Consider the following 20,565-nt stretch of genomic DNA (forward strand, 5'->3'; position numbering starts at 1 on the left):
GTTTTTCTAATCAGACCCCATACATATATAGATAAAATATGACTAGGTGAATTTCTTTCTATTTCTAATGCCATATAAGGCTAGTCATTACTACCTCTATTTAATGGTCCTAACTTTTTCTATAACATTTCTGTAAGTGTTCAAGATTGGTAATCTTTAAATTGATCTAAAATTAATTCTAACTTGAAGATGGTTTGGATAATATAAAACTTAAATCAGTCCTGATACCCTGCCAAGTTTTTGTACACAGTATATCTTTCAAAAATGTTATTTAAATAGTGATTCGACATCCAATATATATTTTTATATAACTTATGTGTATATATATAATTTGTATATCATCCATCAATCATCAAACTATAGCTCGAGTTAACAAGAAATTCACGTCTGGCTCGATCAGATCGTATTCACAATGGGGGCACATTAGGTATACATATGACCCAGCAAAATCGTTATCATCATGCGTCAAAATTATTTTATGACTACCAAATGTTCATCATCCCAGATTAGGCAGTAAGCTATTTAAGCTGTTGTTTTTTTCTCAATAGCCTAGGATGAAGCCAAATAATATTAGCACATAGGCAAAACAAGATTGCTTTATCGGTTAAATGCAAGCAGTAAAAAAGAAGCAAAAGAAAGATTCATATATTCCACTTGAGATAATATTTTTAATAAAATATTTATTATATATATTTAATATTTTTTTCCATACTTCTAAATCTACATAATACGAATTTTGTTTCTAGCAAGCAAAAAAATAAAAAGCTGACAGAATAGTATACCCCCCTTATGTGTACGATCTTAGCTTAACATCTATGCAGAGACGCCCATGTCAGCAGTAGAGCCCCTGGCCCTCGTTCTGCTCTACGTGATAGTTGCAGTACTGACGCTGAGTGGGCGTAAGTCCCAATGTTTCCACTTCCGATTTGAACTGCTCCATGCCCCCGACACCAGCCAGATAGCCATTCAGTTTGGTGGCCACATAGCTGCTCTGCAATAGCGTGGGGCTGAGGTTTAGAGAGGTAGCTAGATCCTTGTGACCCTGCAGTCTGTACTTTTGGTGATAGCTATGGGAATTCAGAATGTGTATTATCATTGACGGAGATGACCTATTGTTTCAACTTACGCTTCGGCCGCATAAAAGTTCGCCTTGGGTGCCACCTCAGTAGTAATGACCTCGGGTGCCCGACGATCCTGCTCCTCCAACTTGGAGTTTTCAGCGATCTGCTTCTGCTCGTCATCATGGTAGAGAATCAAGGAGGCGTACTGACGCTTGATGGGTGTCGTCAGGCCATACTCATGATTGTTCCAGAACAAGTCTAACAGCTCCTTGAAGCTGATCACTGTGGGATCGTAGTCGATTTCTAGAACCTCCGTGTGATCGCCCCTGTTAAGATTTGTGCGTTAGTAAGGCGTCGGAAAGGTGTTGGTGTAGAGTTTAGGTAGATGTAGTAGGCGGGATGGGTGTGTGCGAAGGAAAAAAATGTTCGGGTTAGAATGATCAGTGCTCATTTTCTCCAAGCTTACATTTTACGGTACGTTGGAAATTCGGAGCTGCCCCCGGCATAGCCCACAGTAGTCCTCAATACGCCCCGGGTGGCACCATACAGCGATTCGGCTCCCCAGAAGCATCCCATCCCGAAGGTGGCTGTGGCTTTGGGAATGTTAACATGATGTACAGGCGATATGCTCAGCTCCTTTTGTTCATTTCGGACAGTGCTCTGCAAGTAGGCGATAAAAAGAAGAGAAGAGTGAGTAATCATTGGATTCTATTTCGTTGCATTGCAGGTCACACCAAGAACAGAAATGTGAGACCGTAACCGAATCCCGGCAGGCAGCGCATTTTTCAACACAAACATTCAAAATGCACTCTTGTCAATTTCAACAATTTCTCGTGTGTTTCAATAGCAATTCACTCTTTCTTTGTGTGCTTTTGTGCTTTCGACAAAACAGCTGATTGCCTCCACACACATTACAAAATCAAAACCAAGGTCGATGGTAAAAACTACTTTTCAAGAAAAATATAGTTTTTCACACTTTTTTGTATACGCTGGACTCAGTTTAGATATAAAAAGCCAACTATTAAATTAAAATACACTGTTGTAATAAAATATGTCTATGTTGCCTTGCCTTGAAATTACGAAACAAACGCGCAAACATTTCGTGCCGAACAGGTTGGCTGTTGGGAAGCAACTAAGCTTGATTGGCCAAAACACATCAAAACGAATGCTTTCAACATTATTCAACTGCTATTTATGACCTAACCGGCCGGCTGACCCTGCCAGGGTAGAGTCCCATTAACTCACCAGATCCTTAAGCTCAGGATGTGAAACAGTTGTCGTGATAGTCAGAGACATTTTACACACAAGGTTTTTTGATGTGTTCTTTAGAAATTTCAAGCCGAACTGATGCATCTATAACCTGGTCGCCACAATTTATAGCGCCGGCTCTCAGCTTAATACGCTCGGCGGGAGTAAAAGAGGCACATTATCTCTATCTTTATCTCGGTCGATTCTCCCACTCTCTATGCTTCCCGTTCTCCCACTCTCACAATTCCTCACTGATTAGCTGCGCAGCACGACAGGTTTTTAAAACGATGAGCAGAACATTTTATCATGGTTAATAACTTATAGGTTTAAATATTCCAACTTAGGACAGGCTAAAAGGCTTAAAAGTCAAGTGCTGTATTTCGGGAGCTCTGGATTGTGATCCAGCTGCTATTTATTGGGCTCGTACTTGAGTCGACTCAGACGCAAAATGAAATCCAGTAGGAACATTTGTATTTTGATCTCCTTGGGATTCTCGGTGACATAGAAGCCAGGCACACCAGCCTTCTGCAAAGTGGATTGCTGGTCATTAACCTGGTGGCAAAAGCAGGTGGAGCTATTAAATGAAGTCACTTCGGTTAGTTTGTTGAGCAAACCTGCCTTTTGATCTAGAATTTCAATAATCTTTTTGTCCGACTCCACTAGTTTTTTGGAATGTTTGAGTTTCATTAGGCCCAGAATGTGCAACAGTTCCTCGGGATCCTTAATTTTGGCCCGCCAGTCATTGACCTCAATTTCATATTCGTTAACCACCTGCATACGCATTTTTATCAAATGCCTCTCAGTCTCATGCTGGAGCTCCATTAGAGCCTTGACTATGACAAAAATGCTATCATTGAGCACACAATTGGCCAGTTCTGTAAGTAGATCGTAGGAAATTCGGGTTTGCAGGTTTCTGTAAGCAAAAGCAAACGTTACTTAAGTATTTTAGAGCATATTCAAGGCTTTAACTCACTCTGGCAGTTCTGCGTGCATTTGCCTAAGCTGATCCACGAGAAAATAGATTTTGCGCTGCAAGAACTCTGGAGATGGTTGTTGATATGGGTCTTCTGCCTCGGCCACGGGCTCACCTCCATTCGCCGGGGCCTCATTGGATACAGTAATATCAGTCATATTTTATGTTTTATAGTTTTATAATGTTTAAATAAATTTAAACATCCGTATTTGGATTTTGCTCAGTTTTTCATGTCAAGTATGAGGTTCAGCTGTTTAACAGGGCTGCAATAACAGGAAATATCGATGACAACAAAAAACCGCGAACCTTATTATATTCAAAATATGCTTTATTGTATTTGTGTTGGAAACGTATTTAGGATTTAAAATCTTATAATATAATGATTACATCAGGGCTTGTTATGTTGTACGTTGTGTTGATTAGAAGTTCAAAGACTTGCGCGCCTTAATAAAGTGCGCATCCGCCTCATACGTGTATACTCGATTTAGTTTTATCTTGCGTCGTTTCCTAGGCTCCATTTGAAATTTTCCTTGTCCCCCGCAGCTGGGAGTAGCTGGTACCAATGGTGAGAAGCATTCTCTTTTGCTGTCGTTCCTCGGAGCTTCTACAATTGTTAGGCTGTTCAGGCGTTGCAAAATTTGGCAGGTCTCGGTCTCGGTGCTCGACATGATTTCAGGCTTATTATTCGGACAGAAAATATTGTGTTTCTTGAAGTTGTTGGCTTGCTACTGATTTCTATTAGCCTTCGGCAACTGTTTATATGCAATTGATTGGTGTGCAATTTCCAGATGGTCATAAATATCCATGCGGAAAAACCTTTATTTATTCCTACATCTGCCATTTTATGGCATTACCTGCCCAATTGTACAATTTTTCGCTGAAAATGGCCCTTAATCCTATTTTAATGCTTTTGAAATTACTCGCGCAGGTAGTCCTGGTAGTACCTTGTGAGCCGTCCTATAATCCACAAATGATATGTGTTCAAGAGTACTTTAAGCGGTATCTTCCAGTCATCTTCCAACCAAAATACGAAATTAAAAAAAACTCTGTCAAGACACATTTAAACACATATCTAAGACTAAGAACGCTCAAAAAACATGCTGTACATGAATATAACTGCCCATATACATAAGTACTTACGTACATAATACATATGTATACGAAAACAATTAGTTTTTATTTAAAATCGTACACCTGACCATCAAAATACTGGAGTGGAATCATAAAATGGGGGAAAGAGTATCACTCGTACAAAAATAGCGTGCAACCGGATTACAGAATACATTTATATACATATCTACATATATGTCGAGTCCCAGCTAAATTCGATTGCAGATTTATCTGGTACTTGCATGTATTTTATTAAAGTATTATCTCAGAACTTGTATAGTTTTTGTATCTTATGTACAAGGTTCATTTTATTTTTCATTAATTGAGATAATTTTGAACCTTATTATTCCTTACTATATTGAATATATTAAATAATCATCCAAACAATAAATTAATAAATTATTTATATATATTTTCTTAAGTTTTCCCGCTCTCCGTCTGCAATATACCAAGCAAATACCGCTAAGCCAAAAATACCAGATTTTCCAACAAATTGTACGCAATTTAAACAGAAAAATACTAAAATACCTAAAATACCCATACGATTTGCAAAACATTTTGTTTGAGCACTAACCATACAGTATACATACATACATATACTGTATGGTTACATACATACATATACTGTATGGTTAGTGATAGAGCTGCGCGCCAAAGTGAAAGTATCCATAATATTATCGCAACAAATAAATATCGATACATATTTAACAGAATCTGTCGATGTTAACAACCATATGTTTCTCGCTGTTACGGCATATGTTAGGCGTTACAAATTCTTGTTTCAATTAATCGCGAATGATACTTTTAAATACCTTCCAGAACAATAATAGCCAATAGCCAATAGCCCATAGCCAATACAGAAAGCAATTGATTTGTCTGACGTCGCGAGAACCGAAAAAAGTGCCTTGAAGTCAAATGTGTATTGTGTAACTGCTTAAAAGATGAGGCAACCAACAGACTGCGGGGAAATTCTGATCATATAATTTCTTAAAAACTAATCTACATACGTCAAAAGGCACAAAACGGAACAGAGAAAAGACAGCAGTAACGAAAATAGCAAAGGAGAGTTTGTTGCCAGAAAAACATCTAGCGATAGAGAGAGGGTTAAATTAAACATTTAAATACCAAACCAAACCATGTACACCATCAACAAGGGACCCAGCAAAATTGTTGCTAAAACGCGACGCGGTAAGTACAGTGCATTTAAATGTACTTTTCCACATTCATGAAAAAGTACAATAAACCCAAAGACCGGGCACGGAATTGTTGCCGAACTGTTATGTCACAACAATGCGTTGAGCGGGAGCGCGCACTCTCACTCTCTCTCTCTTGAAAATTGTTTGCCGGCATTTTCAACTGCATCATTCTCCTCGCTATCGTTTAGGTCTGTCCCAAAACTTTGAAAAATTCGAAAGCATCAAGGAGAGCAGCAAGAAGAACGGCAGCTTCGATCTGAACAGTCCCTCCGAGGAGCACAAGTAAGTGAACATCGCTTATGCAAACAATGCGTATGCCTGCACATGTTGGAAATGTGTCGGAAAGGGAGCGAGGGACCCTCGTCTTATCTTGACATTTTATCGCAAGAGACAAGAGACCGACCTAGCTAGCACTTCTATGCTAATTGAGCAGCGGAGCTCCCAGTAAGAGGCAACACGTGGGTCAAGCATCGGTTATCGGCTGGCCCAAAGGCAATGACTTTTCCGCCCGTTACGTCACACGCTTCTAAGCGAGATAATTGGGAGCCACAGCAACAGATATTTGTAGGGTGCAAGACGGTGATACCGGTGAGGGTATCATTACTTCGTATAGTACAGTATGCATCCATGCTAATCGAAAATCGTTTAAGATTTCTCCCATATGTGCACTTATGATTAAATATGTACATATGAATGTATGCATGCATATTCAGATTCGTTATCAGCACTACGTGTCAGTTTCATGTGGTTATATCTGCCTGAGTTAAAATCTCAATTTTTAAATTTTAAGCAATATTCGTACGTCAAGGTTCCCAGAGCAGAGTACCCACGCTGTCTTTTTCCCCCCACTTTCCTCGAGCGATTTGTTTTTATAGTCCACATGTTCTTCACTGAGCATAGTACGATTTACATGAGTGCAGCGTCGTAAATATTGAAAATTTAATGGAATTGTTATTAAAATTTGATTTCTTTTGGAAAATAGTATCCCGCGTCCGTTCTTTCAACAGAGTGCCTCAAAACGGATAACACCCACAAAGCTGATCGAGGATGAGGTGATAACCCCGCAGCATGAAGAAATCATACGCTATATAAATGACTGTAAGTCGAAAAAATTATATACTATGTACATATGTATGTGCATCAAGAAAAAACTATTTATTTTAATGAAATTTGTTTCATTATAGCATGGAACATGTTAGTTGCACCAAATCCCTATGATTCGAGTACAGCGGGCAAGCCCTCCGAGAAACCAGTGGCTGATGCTAACAATAACAATGCCACTAATCCTGTGGAATTTATCATCGCCAATAAACCATTTACCACCTCCGCATCGGCGGCTGTTTGGGTAGAACCACCTAGCCCAGCGCTGCAAGACTTTAAGCCCTTCGATCTGGAATCCTGGTGGGGTCGTCGCTTGTTCCAAAACATTACCAAGAGCCTCTAATTAGTAGCGGTGAGCGGGTTATGTAGGGCTTTCTGAGATACTAATTCATAGTTAGCCAGTGCTTCCTTTTATACTTTCTGATAGGAAAATCACATTAGATATAAGAGAGCGTGTTGTGCGTTTAGTCGATAATAAATATAATTTTGTTTGATAACGATTAGGTAATATTTCGTCTAAGGTTTAGTTTTCTCTTTTATTAACATGTTAAGGAAGTTAATAAGTCGTTGCCACTGTTGGCCAATGAATGTACATATTTTTGTGCAATAGGTTTTGTAAAATATGTAGCAAACGCTTGGCAGTTTCAAGCATAATTTATGAAAATTATTTCAACTTATATTCATCAGATAGATGAGCTACATTTGTTGTCGGTGACCAGTGTGATTAAAGTGGGCAAAGTGTATGCTCTACGGTTACACTCTTTTGTGTTTGTTTAGGCGTTTCGCAGACCTGTATTGAGTTCCAAAAAAAAGGCCATTTGATACATACTAAAAAAGCAAACGATGTTATATTCCCATTTCGAGCGGAACATATAAATATTCTATCTTTCGTCGTCAAAAAGGCACATATGTACATACACACTTACCTTAAAAATGGAAGGAAACTAGTGAAAGCCAGCTACAAAAGTGCAATAATGAAGACAATTTATTTTAATTAAGGCAGTCGAATGGATATTATTATTTATTAATTTAATACTCGGTATATACTCATATTAATCATTTAAAAGGAGATGAAAACCATGTAGATTGCATATCTGTTTTGCAGAACAGCTATTACAAACAGAAATCTGTTAAAACTTCAAATGTTGTATTAAATCAAGTAGAAATGTCTTATTTGTGGGAGCTGTGGAGCTGGAGTTCGACAATGCACATTGCAATTTTAGATAAATCCAATCCTGCGGATCAGAAATGTAATCAATATGTTTTCATAAAATTCTTACACTGCCGCATCAAGTCGAAGGTGTGGAAAAATTATGCGAGCCGTTTACACAGCATTATTTTTCAGCTTTGTTGCTATTGTTTGATGCGACAAAAAGAGCTGTTTGCTATCGATACCCATACCCCGAATAATTGCAGTATTTTATAAAAATACTAGACAGAATACGGCAGCACTTGCCAATGATGCGCCGCATTATTGTCTTCTTCTATCCACAGGGCTCTAGTGGGCATCATTGTCGCATGTTCCATTTCACTGAAAAATCCAATGATGCGCCCAGTTTATTATCTGTTATGAAAAATACAACACTTTTTGTAGGAAAAAATGTAACTGATCTGGGTAATGGGCTTTAACTATAAATTGAAACTAAACGTTAATATAACGAGGGAAAGTCGTTTAAAGTTGTGGCAACATTTGCCGTTCTTGCACAAACCATATCTTGTATCTCAGCACATTTTATGTAAGCTTATTTATCATTAATTTTATTTATTTATTTTTTTCAAATTAAAAAAATACTAGATATAGCTTTAACTAGTCTGTCATGGCAACTCTGACTATTACCATTTGCGCATTTGCCAACACTAACACTGCCGAAAATTTACCCAAAACATAGTTTCTTTCATTAAAATTAAAAAAAGGCTGTGAAAATGGCAAAGGACGGCGGGGAAATATTAGAGCTGGAATCAAAGTTGAATGACGTCAATCTGGAGGATGTTGCCTCTCGCCATCGCCGCGAGCGTAAAGAACTTCAGGCCAAGTTGCAGGCCATGAAGAAGAATGCGCCCAAGAACAACAAAACCAAGCGAAAGGAGTTCCTAGAGGAAATGTCACGTCTCGAGAATGAGCTAGAGCAGCGTCAAAAGAACGAACTACAGACAGACGACAGCAAAGACGTGTCAGAGCTGCCCAAGAATCAACCCTTTGCAGAGGCGCCGCCCATTGAAAAGCCACCACCAGCCAAAAGCGAGGACGACGAAGAAAAACACTCACAGGAACCTGGCACGCAGCAGCGTGTCTCTAAAGCCCAAAAGCGGCGCGAAAAGAAGGCACGGGAGGCCCGCGAACGCGAGGAGGAAATCCGCGTGGAACTCCAGAATGCAGCTGATGCAGGCCCATCGCTCAAATGGATCGAGGTTCAACAGATCACAGCAAAATTAGCCAGTCGACAGCTGGCCCTGCATTCCATAGCCTCCGATGGCGACTGCTTGTATCATGCTGTGCGCCATCAGTTAATTGTCAATGCTCTACCGGGCCACAGTGTACAAGAGCTGCGGAAAGAGACGGCCAATTATGTGCGTGCCCAAAAGGACCTCTTTCTTTCTTTTATGACCCATCCGGAGACTGGAGAGCTGTTAAATGACGAGCAGTTCAAGCAATACTGCAAAGACATAGACGAGAACCATGCATGGGGTGGTCACATCGAACTAAAGGCAATCTCCTCACTGCTGAAGGTTCCCATTGAAGTCATCCAAGCCGAGGGAGCTCCTACACTGCTAGGGCAGGAGGAATTTGGCGGTGCACCCCTGGTACTATGCTATCATCGTCATATCTACCAGTTGGGTGCCCACTATAACTCCACAGTGCCAGTAGAAATCTAGACATAGAAGAGGCAGGAAATTATTGAATTTGTAACAGTTTAACTATTTTTATTTATAAATATGCATTGGAAGATTTGAATTATTGTCAAAAATTGCAAGTACTTAGTAGCTATGTACAAGGCCTACTTTAGGTCTAATGACGGCCGGGCGTTATATAGGCGAGGCGCCCCTTACTGTTATTTTTCTTCCAGTTCTACTATGTTTTTTTTCAGCCAATGATGCAGGAAGACTTTTAAAAAAATAATCCTCGTGGGTACTTTGGCGCCCGCCCCGCTCCACCTGCCCTAAAGCCGGCCGGTCATATATGTAGAAAAATATTTTGTATAGGAAGAATTTCAATAAGTTTTTTGATTATGTTTTGGCGGTTTAGTGTAAATTCAGGCAATATGCAATACGAATATTTCTCGATCCTAGCTACATATTAATTGGTGATGTGGTAATCCATTTTTAGTCCGCTCAAACAATTATTTATCCTTCTTACTGTCGTTCTTGGCCGCCGTCTTCTTGGCAGTTGGTTTATTTGGGTAAATGGCAAACATAGACAGCTGAATTCCACCCAAGACCAGAAGTAACAAATTTTGCAGCTAAAATGTATCGTACATCAAATAGATAATTCATCTTATAAAAGCCGCTCCGCTCTCAACTTACCACCATCACAGTATTCTTTATGGAAATCGCGTACAGCATCCAAGAGGTGGCGACAAGGTTACCAGACAATATAATTGGAAAAGGCATGCCCTCTGTGCTCTTCTTTTCAATGATTTTAGGAAGGTGTAGCAGTGGTGAGCCCACCAGCCACACAAGGATTCCCGTGATTAGCATTCCTAAACGGAACTCAATCTTCTTTGGATCCTCAAAGTTTGCATATGCAGTGCAGACCAACAGGAATAGGGAAGCGTATCCAATCTGCTTCCAGATGTTCCCCTTTCTCTTAATGGAGGCATAGTAGTAGAATCCGCCAAGAAACAAAAAGTTAATAACCAATCCAATTAAATTAGTGTTTATCATGGCAGCATCATTCATGATAGTGGCCAGCTTTAAACTGAGAACCGTTCTGTAATAGGAAAAATGTTTTTGGATAAATGGAAGTGTAGATTTTTGTTTCGTTCTTTCTATGAATCAAATTAAAACTGTGTACTCAATAAATTAACAAAATCTAACCTATGAGCTCTTTTAGCATAGTTGCATACGATAGAAAAGGGAAAGGAATACAAAAAGATTTTGTAACTTTACTGCTTATAGTTGTTCAGTTTATAGTCGGAAAAAGCTTCACTCAATTCATTCAGAAAGTTAAATTAATTAATAGTATGAGTGCAACTAAGAAGAATTATAACTAGCTTTAGTCCTCCGCTGAAGATTTTCCTAGACATTGGCATACAACAAAAACAAAAACCAGTTTTGTGTGTTACTAAATTATGCGATTTTGGTCCGTATACAACTAGTTGGAGATTTCCATCTCTTAGGATGCATTATACTGAATACAAATTCTGGTCTAACGGGTTTTGTGGTAAACCAGGTGAGGAATTTTGTTTTATTACAATCATGGTTATTTATCAGGCTCTACTGATAACATTAAAAGTCGGCTACAAAAATAATCAGCAATATTTTATCACAAACGCCTCCACGGTGGTGAAATATTTTCGAGTAGGGTGAAATTAAACGACACAGGTCCACAAGGTAACATTGACCTAGCTACACCTTGCAGTATTGCAGCTATATTTACCCAACTGTTGCATGTCTGTGCGTCCTTGCCCTTGACACAGTACATGGTTACCTACCAATACCACCGAGCATACAGAGAGACCCACTCTGATTTCTCATTCCGAGCACGTGGGGTGGGAGAGTCGCTTATCGGGGCTTGTCTCATAAGCGATTAGCGACGTCCGACTATCCCCCATTGAGCAGACTGACAGATCGGCATAATAAGTCAGAACTTTACAATTATAACTACGCTTAGATAAGCGCTACGTGTTGGCTGGGGCTTGCCATCGATAAGCAACGCCAGATTCTTGTATGACAAGGTCAAAAGAAATTATTTGAAATTGTAATGGTTGACTGACTGAGATAATCGGAGCAGTGTTCCGCTTTCATTTGCATGTGATGTAATCGCCAATTTTTGTATTATTTAATAGAACGTAAAGCGATTTTAGTTGCGTCCTTGAGCGAACCGATTCTGCGGTGTCATGGCGACAATTCAAAAATTTAATCAATGCCCACACAGATGCACTCCTCAATGGCAGTGTGTGCTGTGCATGGGCAAGTACTTACAGTACCACGCCGCCTAGAAACGGTCCGACTGGATAAACATCACTGCTGCCTTTCTTACGGATGTCGTTGATGAGAACGACACCGGATAGAAATTGCATGGTAGTAATTGTGCCGGCTACCTTCGCAATGAGCTCACTGTGGGGTGCCAAAAGATCGCCTAGTGCTTCCATGTTTAATGGGGTTTTATGTGTCAAACGTAAACGAGTTTTGCGTACGAGCCGAAAGAGGCGAAGCGAGTCTTCGCGAGTATAAACAAATCAAACAAAAACTTAACGACCGACTGGCACCGCACCGCACCGTAACAATGAGCTCCCACTGGCAGGGCTGTCACCCTTTTATAAACAAAAATGTTCCACATTTGGCCACGTTTCCCCCAGCTGTTATCGTTATCGCCCGCTTGGGCTTATCGTTTCCAAATATATTTTGTTATTCGTTACATTCTTTTCATTATCAATGGCATGGTATGGTCCTTCGCGTATTACTGTTTTACTTATTTAACTAAATGGTTTGTAAACGTATTTAGACTTCCTCCTTCAGTACATGCTTCTTCTTCTCGCTGACGTAGGGTACTTTGCCGGGTTTGGAGTGCTTTCGCACATTGGCCTCCTTCACTTGGTCCTTCTCTTTGATCGCACGCATCTTTCTCTGGGCATTGATAACATGGCGCGGTACTTGACGATGACGTGCGATGCGTTTGATTTGCGGATGTGCAGCGTACTTCTCCTTGAGGGCCTCCTGATAGTTGAAATTGGAACGTTCCCTTGGGCGAATGATTCCTAACTTCTCCGATGCGTTAGATTTCCACATGCGCACGTTCATTTCGTCGGAGCCAGAGAAAATATATCTATTATCCAAAGACCAGGCAACACAGACCACATGCTGCATGCGCTTGGTGTGGTAGATGTCACGAGAATGACTCTGATGGGCATGATAGATGCGTATTGTCTTGTCATAGCTGGCCGAGACAAACTCTTTCCCCGTGGGTGCATAATCCACATCGGTTACGGCGGAAACGTGATCGAAGTGCACCTTTAGAGGAGTTTGAAGTTTACGTGTGTCAAAGGTATAGAGACTGCAATGAAAGTTATTAATTAAGGTCTATACGACTTCCCCAATTGACCCTCCCACCACTTACTTGCAGTCCTCATTCGCCACTGTAAAGTTGAACGCCTCCATGGGATTCCATGCCAGCTTGTTGCTCTTCATAGTTAATACCACCTTGCGCAACGGTTGAGCCTCACGTTGATCGTACAGGATGATACTACGATCGCTCGCACAGCAGGCCAGCACATTGGTCTCAACAGGATTGTACGAAATCGTGTGCAGGGTGTCCACTCCCCATTTAAGCGTCTTCAGTGGATCATTGTGCTGCTCATCCCAAATGGCGCACACCTCGCCACACGTGGCAAAGCTGTTATCCTTGCGGTTGTGCGAAATGCCATGCAGACCATATCGACTCAGTATTGTGTTGACCGGCTCTTCTTCCTCGCCCACCTCCGGTGCCTGTGAGTTCCAAACCTTAATGGTTTTATCATCGCCGACGGTGAAGATACGTTCTCCATTCTTCGCATACGCGATTCCCCTCACAAATCCATTGTGCGCCACGAAATTTCGGGCACTCACGCGATTCGCCAAGTCCCAGATACGCACCTCGCCGTCGTAGGCTCCAGTAGCTAGCGCGGACAGCAGCTTGGGATGTTTGCCAAAGCATGAAACTCCGTCGCGGTGTCCACTCAAATTGCATACAAAAGGTTTGGCAAAGACGCGATCCAGTTTGGTGGCATTCAGTGCACGCACATATTCCCTGGGACCCTCCAGTGGATGCAGTGATGGATCATAGTTGCGGGGCACTTAAATTTCCAGATAAACTTATTAAGGATCTGGCTGGCTACTATTTGTGGACTCACGTTTGTGTTGCTGCAGCTTTGTTTCCCGGACATAGTTGTCCGGGTTGCGACTTATCATTTTGACCTTCATGTTAGCATTTATTTACGTTAATTGCGGCGTAAATGGAAACAAATGCAAAAGAAAACAAACATTAAACATGTGCGCAAGTGAACAGTGTGACCGGACGGACCGCGGACTTACCGATAAAATTTGAATTGAAATATACCAAAACAGTCACGTCACATTCCGAGCACACGTAAACGTAAACGTTTTATGCTTTGACCTTTTTTGTTCAAACCTTATTTTATTAACAATAAAATACAAAGGGCAGTCCTTAGAAAAACTAGATTGTTAAAAAATTGATTCACCTACAGATTAAATTCTAATTTCAGTGCTGAAGCGCCTAGCAAGCAAGTAATGTTAAGGCGAATATCCAAGTCAGGGTATATGATTTTCAAATTAAAATTTCCAATCAATAAAAACTAACTTAATCCTATTGTCGACGTAAAACTTGGTAATTAAATAGAGGGAGGTTTAGTGGGTTAAGTTCGTTTACGCACTGATGATTTATGGTATATCGGTATACAGAATATTCAATAAATTTTTTGGTATATTACGGTATATTTTTGAGGGTCGAAGGGTAATGGGTAACTGGGCGCCGAATATGGTTCTAGCAGGAACACACAAGATGGTCTAAGCGAAAGGCAATCTCAGAAAATGCGGGAGAATGTGGTGTGTTAATAACAATCAGTTAGTGGAGCTGATGACGATTACGTATTTGTCCTGACTTAAACCAAATCAGCTCTGCCCAGATAAATTAAGGTACGCCACTGGCTTTAATTCAAATAAACTAGATATATATGGTATTTTTCGCAGCTCTTGATAGTCGAGCCGAACAGCGATAAAACGGATGAGGCAACCTGAAAAATGGGGCTGTAAAACTATCAGCAGATCGATTAGCATGCAATGACAATGACAATTTTCTCTGATAGTTGGGTTTTTTTATGGTTTATCGATGACAATTTCTCCGTCATGATTTTCCAACTTTTTTTTATGCCCAGAATGCTTAGGTCAGCATTGGATATTAAAGGTACCAGGATACATTTAACATTTGGCCGTCAAAAACAAGTTTTTCTTGTGGAATACATCATCATAATTTGACGATCGGGAGACTGGGAAGATCCATTCTGCTGGTACGTAAACATTTTTGGAGAGGAAGTTTTTGGAGATTTGAGGAAAATAAGGATTCTTTACTACGACATACCGAGCTCTCATACATCGCTGCACTCAACAGATTTTTTGAGCAGTGCAAACATTGCGTGTCACAGACGCCATCTCCACCTAATATTTTAAAAATTCTAAAAATAACGTCACAACTTTAATGTTTAATACTTCTGTGCCTAAATTAATACGTATAACAACCAAATACGCTCGCAATACAAACAAAACTACCACCGTCGAAGACATAGCTAACATAATCGTCTGAGAGTAGATCCCATATAGCACGAGCCCCATAGAAACAGCCACCACCATTCTGTTGATAGAGCATTACGTTGACAACGTGCTTGTATCGCGGGTACTGGCCCTGTCCCTTCATCTTCATATTGATATCGTCGGCTATTTCTCGGGTCCACTTCACAGCATCTGAAGCAGCATAACTTTTATTAGTCAGTCTCTCCGTAAGCACTCGTTGCAGTATGTAGCGTATGTATGGACAGGGGAACTTGTTGCCAAAAGCTGGTCCCATATTGTAGGCATTGTAAATAGTTACGTCCTTTGCTGGTCTTATCTCTTCGTGTATTGCACCTCCTCCAGCTGAATCAGCGTGTTCAACTATAATGGAAGTATTGGGGGTCGCATCGGGTTTGCCCTCGGCCAAAACGTCCCCACTTCCCAGAGACTCCTGTGTCTGTTCCTCCCGCTTGTTTTCCGCAATACTGCCGCTTTTGGGCTTACTCTGCGACATTTTTGTTTTTGTTGTAAAATTTCCTTTCTGATGATTTCGGTTCGAATAACATCGGTGTTGTAAATTTCAAGCAAAGGTTATTTTACGACGATAGCATTCGATCGTTAGCAATTGACAGGTGTTTCTAGGAGTACTGGCCTTAAATGTTCAAAAGGTTTTAGTAACAATCTTTGAAAATGGAGAATATTACTTAGTTGATTATGCAGGCAAATTCGTTCGTCGGAATATACATTTTGTATCTGCTTGGTTTCGGACATCCAACAAACATGGCTCGCCATAGTCGCATTTTCGTCGAACACTACAAATTCGACGAAAAAATTCGGGTATTTATGATGATTATTTGGCTTTAAAAACTACCCGAAGTGAGTAGAGTACATAGATGAAATTAATCATTATTTTGTGTCTTTCGTACCTTCAAATTGTGAATGACACAAGCATAACGATTTTACTTGAAACAAAATTAGTGTGAGGTCACAGTTTAATATTGCACATACATATGTACATATATTACGTAGTATCTGAGCTTATCGGCATACGATGCGGACATTTCTAAAGTACAACAACTTGTATATTGTAAAACATGATAATGTACTATATAATTTATGGGGTTGGAAACTTCTTCTAATGAGACAGTGCGAGAAGATAAACGCTTCTTAATGTATGTACTTTATCCGAGACAAACGTTATGTGTTAGGACTTATTAACTTGACCTTATTACCAAGATAGCAACTCTCGATTCTGCCACATTTTTTTAACTTCCAAAAAGTCGTTGAGGTGACTGAAATTTATGAATTGAAAAGGTGATGTGAAATACATTGTCTACCTTAAATTGGCTTTTATTTTTACGTGAACATATTTTTGGTACATTTATATTATTCATTAGTCTAATCAAACATTTTTTTTTTGTCTGGATATTAATCTAACACCAAGTAGTTAATAACGGTTAACAACAATTTCAATGTTAGTAAGTTTCTCTCTTATTACCGGCCAATGCCAGAGTTTAGGTCCTGGAGGTAAACTCTTCTCCTCTATCTGTTTCTTGTTTTTGGAGCTCGTTAAGTTTGTGCAAGCAGTCACAGTTACGCAACGAATCCATAAAGCTCTCCAGTGTCTTTTGAAAGTTATAAAAGGGTTCACAAGCAATACTCGAACCTCGCCGCTGGGAGCAATCCTCGATAACCACCTGGGCATGGTAGATGCAGTCACTGGCATAGCCCAAAGTTTGCTTCAGATTGTGAATCTGCTTCTTTTTTATTGAGTGTATTTGAAGGAACCTGGAACAGAGCGTCTCGACGCGGCGCTGCTCGTTACGGTACTCATCGAAGAGATGGTCGTATTTGGCCTGAAGTTGCTCCGTCTCGCACTTGAGGAGTCTATGGGCCTTTTCCTTTCTGGCCAGCTGTCGGCGACTCTGGCGATGCGAAACAGAAAGCTCATCATAGCTGTGGGAGACATTGATAACTTGTGTTATATTTATTCAAGCTGTACATACCGTTGTTGCATGAGCAGGGGACTAATAGATTCGTAAAGATCTCCAATAGACTTCACATGGGATCCATTTGGCATCCTCTCCTCCGGCTCACTCTCGCCCGAGGTTTCCATGCCACGGACCAGCTGCACAAGTCGGCTATTGCGCTGCTTCTCCGTGTCCAGGGAGAAGTGAAGCTCCTGAATTCTGTCTGATTGTCGTTCCAGGGTCATGCGCAGCTTAAACTCCTGCTGCTGATCCTCGTAGAACGTGTGCTCCAGCTCACTGACCTGATAGAGGATCTGCTCGATAATCTGTTTGCAGGGATGACGGCATTGATTGAGCTGGGAAACTGAAATGGGCAACCGATTTTTCCCTAAAGTGTTTTCGTATTCGTCCTCGCTGGAGAAATTTGAGCTGGAAATATAACTGGACGTGGAAACAGAGATTCGACTCTGCTCATCATTTGCTGGCTGCTGCTTCGATGCACTTGATCCCAGCCCCAAACCTTTGCGCAGACTCCTGACTATGGCACTCAGGTTCATCCTGGGTCCTCCGCTTTGTCACCTGACTTTGGGTGATTCTAGTATAGGTCGGTGCGTGTGTGTTGACTGTATCTGGTTTGTCAGCATGTGATTGTGCCTGTGCCTACTTATGTCAACATACACAGCTACAAAGACAGTGAAGTTATTTCCCCTTCAGCTCACTTGCCATATGGTTCGGCACAACTTTTAAATTGGTTTCAGTTTTAACACCTCTGCCTCCAGTTTCCCGGACACTCAATCAAAGTTGTCGTTTCTGAGGCTCCTTCCTGTACGTTTCGCAAATGTTTGGGAGTCCCTACTCTCTTTCCCTCTCCTCTCTCCACTATATCCACTGTGCAGTGCGTTTGTTAGTCGTGCGTAAATTGCCATTAGGCAAAAAGGGTTTTCCAAGACTTGATATACTTACTGCATTTTTATGCGAAAAAGTTTTGTTGTTTCTTACTTTTTCTTCTCTGTTCAACTGAGCGAAAGAGGGAGCGACTTAAAGTTGCATGTCCTTAATAAAGGTGGATATCATACGGGATTTTTGTTGTTAGTTATCATTATCAAAATGATGTTTAATGCTTTAAAGTAAGCTAAGATGGAAAAATATCTTCCGAGATTGATGCCCTAGATACCCATTTCGTCATAAGAATACAATAAGTATTCATAAAATTTTTTTTTTTTTATATAATAAATGAGCTACGAGCTAACTTGAAATTTTTTGAGCAATAGCTTCTAAAGATTTCAGCTTTTTGAGAGTTTTTTTTTACTTCCATGTTACTCGCATATTACTATATTTTTACAGTAGATTTAATTTGTATTTATTATTATTATTGCTATTTAGTATCTATATATATATATATTATCTTATCTTATCTCTATTAGGTGATAAGCCGCTCTCCCAGTACTATAATATAATTAACTGCATTGCCAAGCTTTTCCAAATCAACGAGCGCCATAAACTCGTACATATTTTGACCCTAAAAGAACTTTTTTATTTCATTTCCTGCATTCAAATGTATTCGCTCTCCAGCACGCTATTCGGCTCTCTCGCTCGCCAGCTGTATTTTGTAACAGTTGAGCTTCAACTGCGCTCGCGGCTGGTCGCAGAAATTTACACAGCCACAGCTCAATTGTTACAAATAAAAGAGACTTAAATTAAAACAGGGAGTGACGATGGCTCGCTTTGTTGCTGGAGCTCGTGGAATCTTCCGTCGCTATCCATTTGTGACCAACAGTGCCATCTACGGCAGCCTGTATGTGGGGGCCGAGTACTCGCAGCAGGTTCTGTCCAAACGTTGGCTGGCGGTAAGTAATTGGGGCGCGGGCGGTATTGGGGAACGGAGAGAGATTTCTAATGAGATTTATGTGTCTTGCAGCCTGAGGCAGAGCGTGGGGATATCGATTATGCAACGATAGGAAGATACGCAGTGATGGGTACCGCTGTATATGCCCCAACATTATATGCTTGGTTTGTGTCCAACAGCATCTGAATTAGAATACATACATGTGTACATAACGACCCCATATCATATTATCATTCAATTGACTCATATTTACATGTGCATTCTTTACATATTCCGCCATAAATCGCTGTTGTTCGAGACTTTATCAATTTGCTTACTGTTTTGGAAAGCTTCGTTCGTTCTGTCTCTTCATCATATGAGCGCACCAAAGCACCGTTTTAAAAAGAGATGAAAAAGCTTTCAACCAAAGGCAAGCACCTGCACGACATATAATGTAAGTGGAGAATGATGGAAATTTAGGTGAATCCACAGCAAACACTGAAACAGAACACAATAGATTGCATGTATGTGTTGGTATACACCAAGACCATTCATAAAAATGACACTTACTAACACTCTGCACATACACACACACGCAAACGTATTTAGCAATGTTTGTTATGCAAATATTATAATATCAGTTAAAATTTTAACCATTTTAATGGTAATTGTTAACCCCTTTTTAGGTATAAATGGTTAGATCGCACCTTTCCTGGTACCACTAAGACCATAATTATTAGGAAATTGGTACTGGATCAATTCATACTTACGCCTTATCTATTGATCATTTTCTATGCGGGTAAGCTTATTTTCCAATATTTTTCTAAAGACTTGCTATTTACTTTAAATACTTTATCTTTCAGGCATGTCCATCATGGAGGGCTCTGAGGATATTCTTCTGGAATTGCGAGAGAAGTTTGTGCCAACTTTTGTACGTTCCTGTATTTTCTGGCTGCCTGTTCAGGTTCTGAATTTTTCCCTGGTGGCGCCACGCTTTCGCGTCATCTATATGGGCGTTTGCGGCTTGATTTGGGTTAATATTCTCTGCTGGATTAAGCGACAGAGTTTGTCGACCAAAATAGAAACAACTACAACAAAAGCCAGCTGAAGACACCGCAAATCAGGTCCACACGTGAGATTTGTATACAAAATATACTGATGAAAGAGTGCGAGGCTGCGTTAGTAAATAAAGACATAACTGGTACTACTTGCAATATCAGCCATGCTCTATGCAAAGTTATATAGAGTTATGTGTTTTACCTGGATGCCAATTGTTTGGTCGATATGCCAAACAATTGGCGTATGATTGATGCTCCCATAAAGGAAAGCCATCAATTACTACTTATGCTCTACACATCTGTGCATCTGTCTTGCCCTATCCTTAATTTCAAATGCTTGTGTGCGTAAATGTTTCCATCAATAATTGCTACGCACGAACAAAAACCGCCTCAGACTAGTGGAGTAAATAGCAACTATTGTGTTTTATATGAAAGGAAATGGCGTTGCGTGGAGTTGCCCGTAAAATGCCTTGATGTATTTAGGAAGGAGCTGTATTATCATGCAAACGCAAGGAGTAGGAGTGGAATCTAGAGATGGTATG

General features: G+C 40.4%; 10 protein-coding genes across 15 annotated transcripts; 3 read left to right on the forward strand and 7 right to left on the reverse strand.

Moving 5' to 3' along the window:
- Positions 1 to 656: 656 nt before the first annotated feature.
- LOC111076606 (peptide methionine sulfoxide reductase) lies at positions 657 to 2,424 on the reverse strand. Of its 5 annotated transcripts, none has more exons than XM_022370460.2 (4): positions 2,307 to 2,424; positions 1,540 to 1,721; positions 1,127 to 1,387; positions 657 to 1,067 (listed from the first exon to the last, which is right to left on the reverse strand). In XM_022370460.2, exons 1-4 carry the CDS (start codon positions 2,412 to 2,414, stop codon positions 833 to 835), a joined length of 786 nt encoding a protein of 261 aa, XP_022226152.1. In that variant the 5' UTR covers positions 2,415 to 2,424; the 3' UTR covers positions 657 to 832. The 5 variants fall into 5 exon arrangements, with proteins under 5 accessions (XP_022226152.1, XP_022226150.1, XP_022226155.1 ...); XM_022370458.2 differs by having other exon boundaries at positions 1,528 to 1,721; positions 2,307 to 2,422; XM_022370463.2 differs by lacking the exon at positions 2,307 to 2,424 and adding an exon at positions 2,131 to 2,215.
- A 161-nt stretch (positions 2,425 to 2,585) lies between these two features.
- LOC111081989 (gonadal protein gdl) lies at positions 2,586 to 3,612 on the reverse strand. Its single transcript, XM_022378163.2, has 3 exons — positions 3,283 to 3,612; positions 2,928 to 3,222; positions 2,586 to 2,861 (listed from the first exon to the last, which is right to left on the reverse strand). Exons 1-3 carry the CDS (start codon positions 3,438 to 3,440, stop codon positions 2,718 to 2,720), a joined length of 597 nt encoding a protein of 198 aa, XP_022233855.2. The 5' UTR covers positions 3,441 to 3,612; the 3' UTR covers positions 2,586 to 2,717.
- Positions 3,613 to 3,695: 83 nt separating this feature from the next.
- LOC111081990 (protein Z600) lies at positions 3,696 to 3,952 on the reverse strand. The gene has a single exon (XM_022378164.2). The coding sequence runs from the start codon at positions 3,948 to 3,950 to the stop codon at positions 3,702 to 3,704; it is 249 nt and encodes an 82-aa protein (XP_022233856.1). The 5' UTR covers positions 3,951 to 3,952; the 3' UTR covers positions 3,696 to 3,701.
- Positions 3,953 to 5,131: 1,179 nt separating this feature from the next.
- On the forward strand, positions 5,132 to 7,812 carry LOC111076582 (MAPK regulated corepressor interacting protein 2). Its single transcript, XM_022370417.2, has 4 exons — positions 5,132 to 5,580; positions 5,777 to 5,870; positions 6,571 to 6,686; positions 6,773 to 7,812. Exons 1-4 carry the CDS (start codon positions 5,529 to 5,531, stop codon positions 7,030 to 7,032), a joined length of 522 nt encoding a protein of 173 aa, XP_022226109.1. The 5' UTR covers positions 5,132 to 5,528; the 3' UTR covers positions 7,033 to 7,812.
- A 712-nt stretch (positions 7,813 to 8,524) lies between these two features.
- Positions 8,525 to 9,642, forward strand: LOC111076579 (deubiquitinase OTUD6B). The gene has a single exon (XM_022370415.2). The coding sequence runs from the start codon at positions 8,613 to 8,615 to the stop codon at positions 9,561 to 9,563; it is 951 nt and encodes a 316-aa protein (XP_022226107.1). The 5' UTR covers positions 8,525 to 8,612; the 3' UTR covers positions 9,564 to 9,642.
- LOC111076580 (sugar transporter SWEET1) lies at positions 9,600 to 12,144 on the reverse strand. Its single transcript, XM_022370416.2, has 3 exons — positions 11,832 to 12,144; positions 10,212 to 10,617; positions 9,600 to 10,147 (listed from the first exon to the last, which is right to left on the reverse strand). Exons 1-3 carry the CDS (start codon positions 11,999 to 12,001, stop codon positions 10,028 to 10,030), a joined length of 696 nt encoding a protein of 231 aa, XP_022226108.1. The 5' UTR covers positions 12,002 to 12,144; the 3' UTR covers positions 9,600 to 10,027.
- A 63-nt stretch (positions 12,145 to 12,207) lies between these two features.
- On the reverse strand, positions 12,208 to 13,902 carry LOC111076578 (DDB1- and CUL4-associated factor 13). The gene is made up of 3 exons (XM_022370414.2): positions 13,739 to 13,902; positions 12,967 to 13,681; positions 12,208 to 12,903 (listed from the first exon to the last, which is right to left on the reverse strand). The coding sequence occupies exons 1-3, from the start codon at positions 13,806 to 13,808 to the stop codon at positions 12,351 to 12,353; spliced, it is 1,338 nt and encodes a 445-aa protein (XP_022226106.1). The 5' UTR covers positions 13,809 to 13,902; the 3' UTR covers positions 12,208 to 12,350.
- Positions 13,903 to 15,086: 1,184 nt separating this feature from the next.
- LOC111076590 (dynein light chain Tctex-type protein 2B) lies at positions 15,087 to 15,814 on the reverse strand. Its single transcript, XM_022370436.2, has one exon. It carries the CDS (start codon positions 15,682 to 15,684, stop codon positions 15,124 to 15,126), a length of 561 nt encoding a protein of 186 aa, XP_022226128.2. The 5' UTR covers positions 15,685 to 15,814; the 3' UTR covers positions 15,087 to 15,123.
- Positions 15,815 to 16,497: 683 nt separating this feature from the next.
- Positions 16,498 to 17,800, reverse strand: LOC111076589. The gene is made up of 2 exons (XM_022370434.2): positions 17,177 to 17,800; positions 16,498 to 17,126 (listed from the first exon to the last, which is right to left on the reverse strand). Exons 1-2 carry the CDS (start codon positions 17,695 to 17,697, stop codon positions 16,685 to 16,687), a joined length of 963 nt encoding a protein of 320 aa, XP_022226126.1. The 5' UTR covers positions 17,698 to 17,800; the 3' UTR covers positions 16,498 to 16,684.
- A 932-nt stretch (positions 17,801 to 18,732) lies between these two features.
- LOC111076588 (mpv17-like protein) lies at positions 18,733 to 20,215 on the forward strand. 2 transcript variants are annotated; one of them, XM_022370432.2, is made up of 4 exons: positions 18,733 to 18,987; positions 19,059 to 19,150; positions 19,652 to 19,764; positions 19,829 to 20,211. In XM_022370432.2, the coding sequence occupies exons 1-4, from the start codon at positions 18,856 to 18,858 to the stop codon at positions 20,071 to 20,073; spliced, it is 582 nt and encodes a 193-aa protein (XP_022226124.2). In that variant the 5' UTR covers positions 18,733 to 18,855; the 3' UTR covers positions 20,074 to 20,211. The 2 variants fall into 2 exon arrangements, with proteins under 2 accessions (XP_022226124.2, XP_022226125.2); XM_022370433.2 differs by lacking the exon at positions 18,733 to 18,987 and adding an exon at positions 19,316 to 19,419 and having other exon boundaries at positions 19,134 to 19,150; positions 19,829 to 20,215.
- Positions 20,216 to 20,565: the final 350 nt, after the last annotated feature.

This window comes from Drosophila obscura, unplaced genomic scaffold (genome assembly GCF_018151105.1).
Source record: "Drosophila obscura isolate BZ-5 IFL unplaced genomic scaffold, ASM1815110v1 contig_189, whole genome shotgun sequence".
Lineage (NCBI taxonomy): Eukaryota > Metazoa > Arthropoda > Insecta > Diptera > Drosophilidae > Drosophila > Drosophila obscura.

Bases quoted from the DNA above. Each gene is read 5' to 3' on its own strand.
- LOC111076589 (XM_022370434.2), bottom strand. From the start codon at position 17,697: ATGAACCTGAGTGCCATAGTCAGGAGTCTGCGCAAAGGTTTGGGGCTG. The intron at 17,127-17,176 runs GTATGTACAGCT...TGTCTCCCACAG, and splicing joins CCCCTGCTCATGCAACAACG to CTATGATGAGCTTTCTGTTT.
- LOC111076588 (XM_022370432.2), top strand. From the start codon at position 18,856: ATGGCTCGCTTTGTTGCTGGAGCTCGTGGAATCTTCCGTCGCTATCCA. The intron at 18,988-19,058 runs GTAAGTAATTGG...TGTGTCTTGCAG, and splicing joins TGTCCAAACGTTGGCTGGCG to CCTGAGGCAGAGCGTGGGGA. The intron at 19,151-19,651 runs GTTTGTGTCCAA...ACCCCTTTTTAG, and splicing joins GCCCCAACATTATATGCTTG to GTATAAATGGTTAGATCGCA.
- LOC111076606 (XM_022370458.2), bottom strand. From the start codon at position 2,414: ATGCATCAGTTCGGCTTGAAATTTCTAAAGAACACATCAAAAAACCTT. The intron at 1,388-1,527 runs GTAAGCTTGGAG...AAATCTTAACAG, and splicing joins TTTCCAACGTACCGTAAAAT to GGGCGATCACACGGAGGTTC. The intron at 1,068-1,126 runs GTAAGTTGAAAC...GAATTCCCATAG, and splicing joins AACTTTTATGCGGCCGAAGC to CTATCACCAAAAGTACAGAC.
- LOC111081989 (XM_022378163.2), bottom strand. From the start codon at position 3,440: ATGACTGATATTACTGTATCCAATGAGGCCCCGGCGAATGGAGGTGAG. The intron at 3,223-3,282 runs GTGAGTTAAAGC...TTTTGCTTACAG, and splicing joins ATGCACGCAGAACTGCCAGA to AAACCTGCAAACCCGAATTT. The intron at 2,862-2,927 runs GCAGGTTTGCTC...TTTTGCCACCAG, and splicing joins TTGAAATTCTAGATCAAAAG to GTTAATGACCAGCAATCCAC.
- LOC111081990 (XM_022378164.2), bottom strand. From the start codon at position 3,950: ATGTCGAGCACCGAGACCGAGACCTGCCAAATTTTGCAACGCCTGAAC.
- LOC111076579 (XM_022370415.2), top strand. From the start codon at position 8,613: ATGGCAAAGGACGGCGGGGAAATATTAGAGCTGGAATCAAAGTTGAAT.
- LOC111076590 (XM_022370436.2), bottom strand. From the start codon at position 15,684: ATGTCGCAGAGTAAGCCCAAAAGCGGCAGTATTGCGGAAAACAAGCGG.
- LOC111076582 (XM_022370417.2), top strand. From the start codon at position 5,529: ATGTACACCATCAACAAGGGACCCAGCAAAATTGTTGCTAAAACGCGA. The intron at 5,871-6,570 runs GTAAGTGAACAT...TTTGGAAAATAG, and splicing joins AGTCCCTCCGAGGAGCACAA to TATCCCGCGTCCGTTCTTTC. The intron at 6,687-6,772 runs GTAAGTCGAAAA...GTTTCATTATAG, and splicing joins CATACGCTATATAAATGACT to CATGGAACATGTTAGTTGCA.
- LOC111076578 (XM_022370414.2), bottom strand. From the start codon at position 13,808: ATGAAGGTCAAAATGATAAGTCGCAACCCGGACAACTATGTCCGGGAA. The intron at 13,682-13,738 runs GTGAGTCCACAA...TGGAAATTTAAG, and splicing joins AAAGCTGCAGCAACACAAAC to TGCCCCGCAACTATGATCCA. The intron at 12,904-12,966 runs GTAAGTGGTGGG...CTTTCATTGCAG, and splicing joins GTGGCGAATGAGGACTGCAA to TCTCTATACCTTTGACACAC.
- LOC111076580 (XM_022370416.2), bottom strand. From the start codon at position 12,001: ATGGAAGCACTAGGCGATCTTTTGGCACCCCACAGTGAGCTCATTGCG. The intron at 10,618-11,831 runs GTAAGTACTTGC...TTCCTATTACAG, and splicing joins TTTCTAGGCGGCGTGGTACT to AACGGTTCTCAGTTTAAAGC. The intron at 10,148-10,211 runs GTAAGTTGAGAG...GATACATTTTAG, and splicing joins TAAAGAATACTGTGATGGTG to CTGCAAAATTTGTTACTTCT.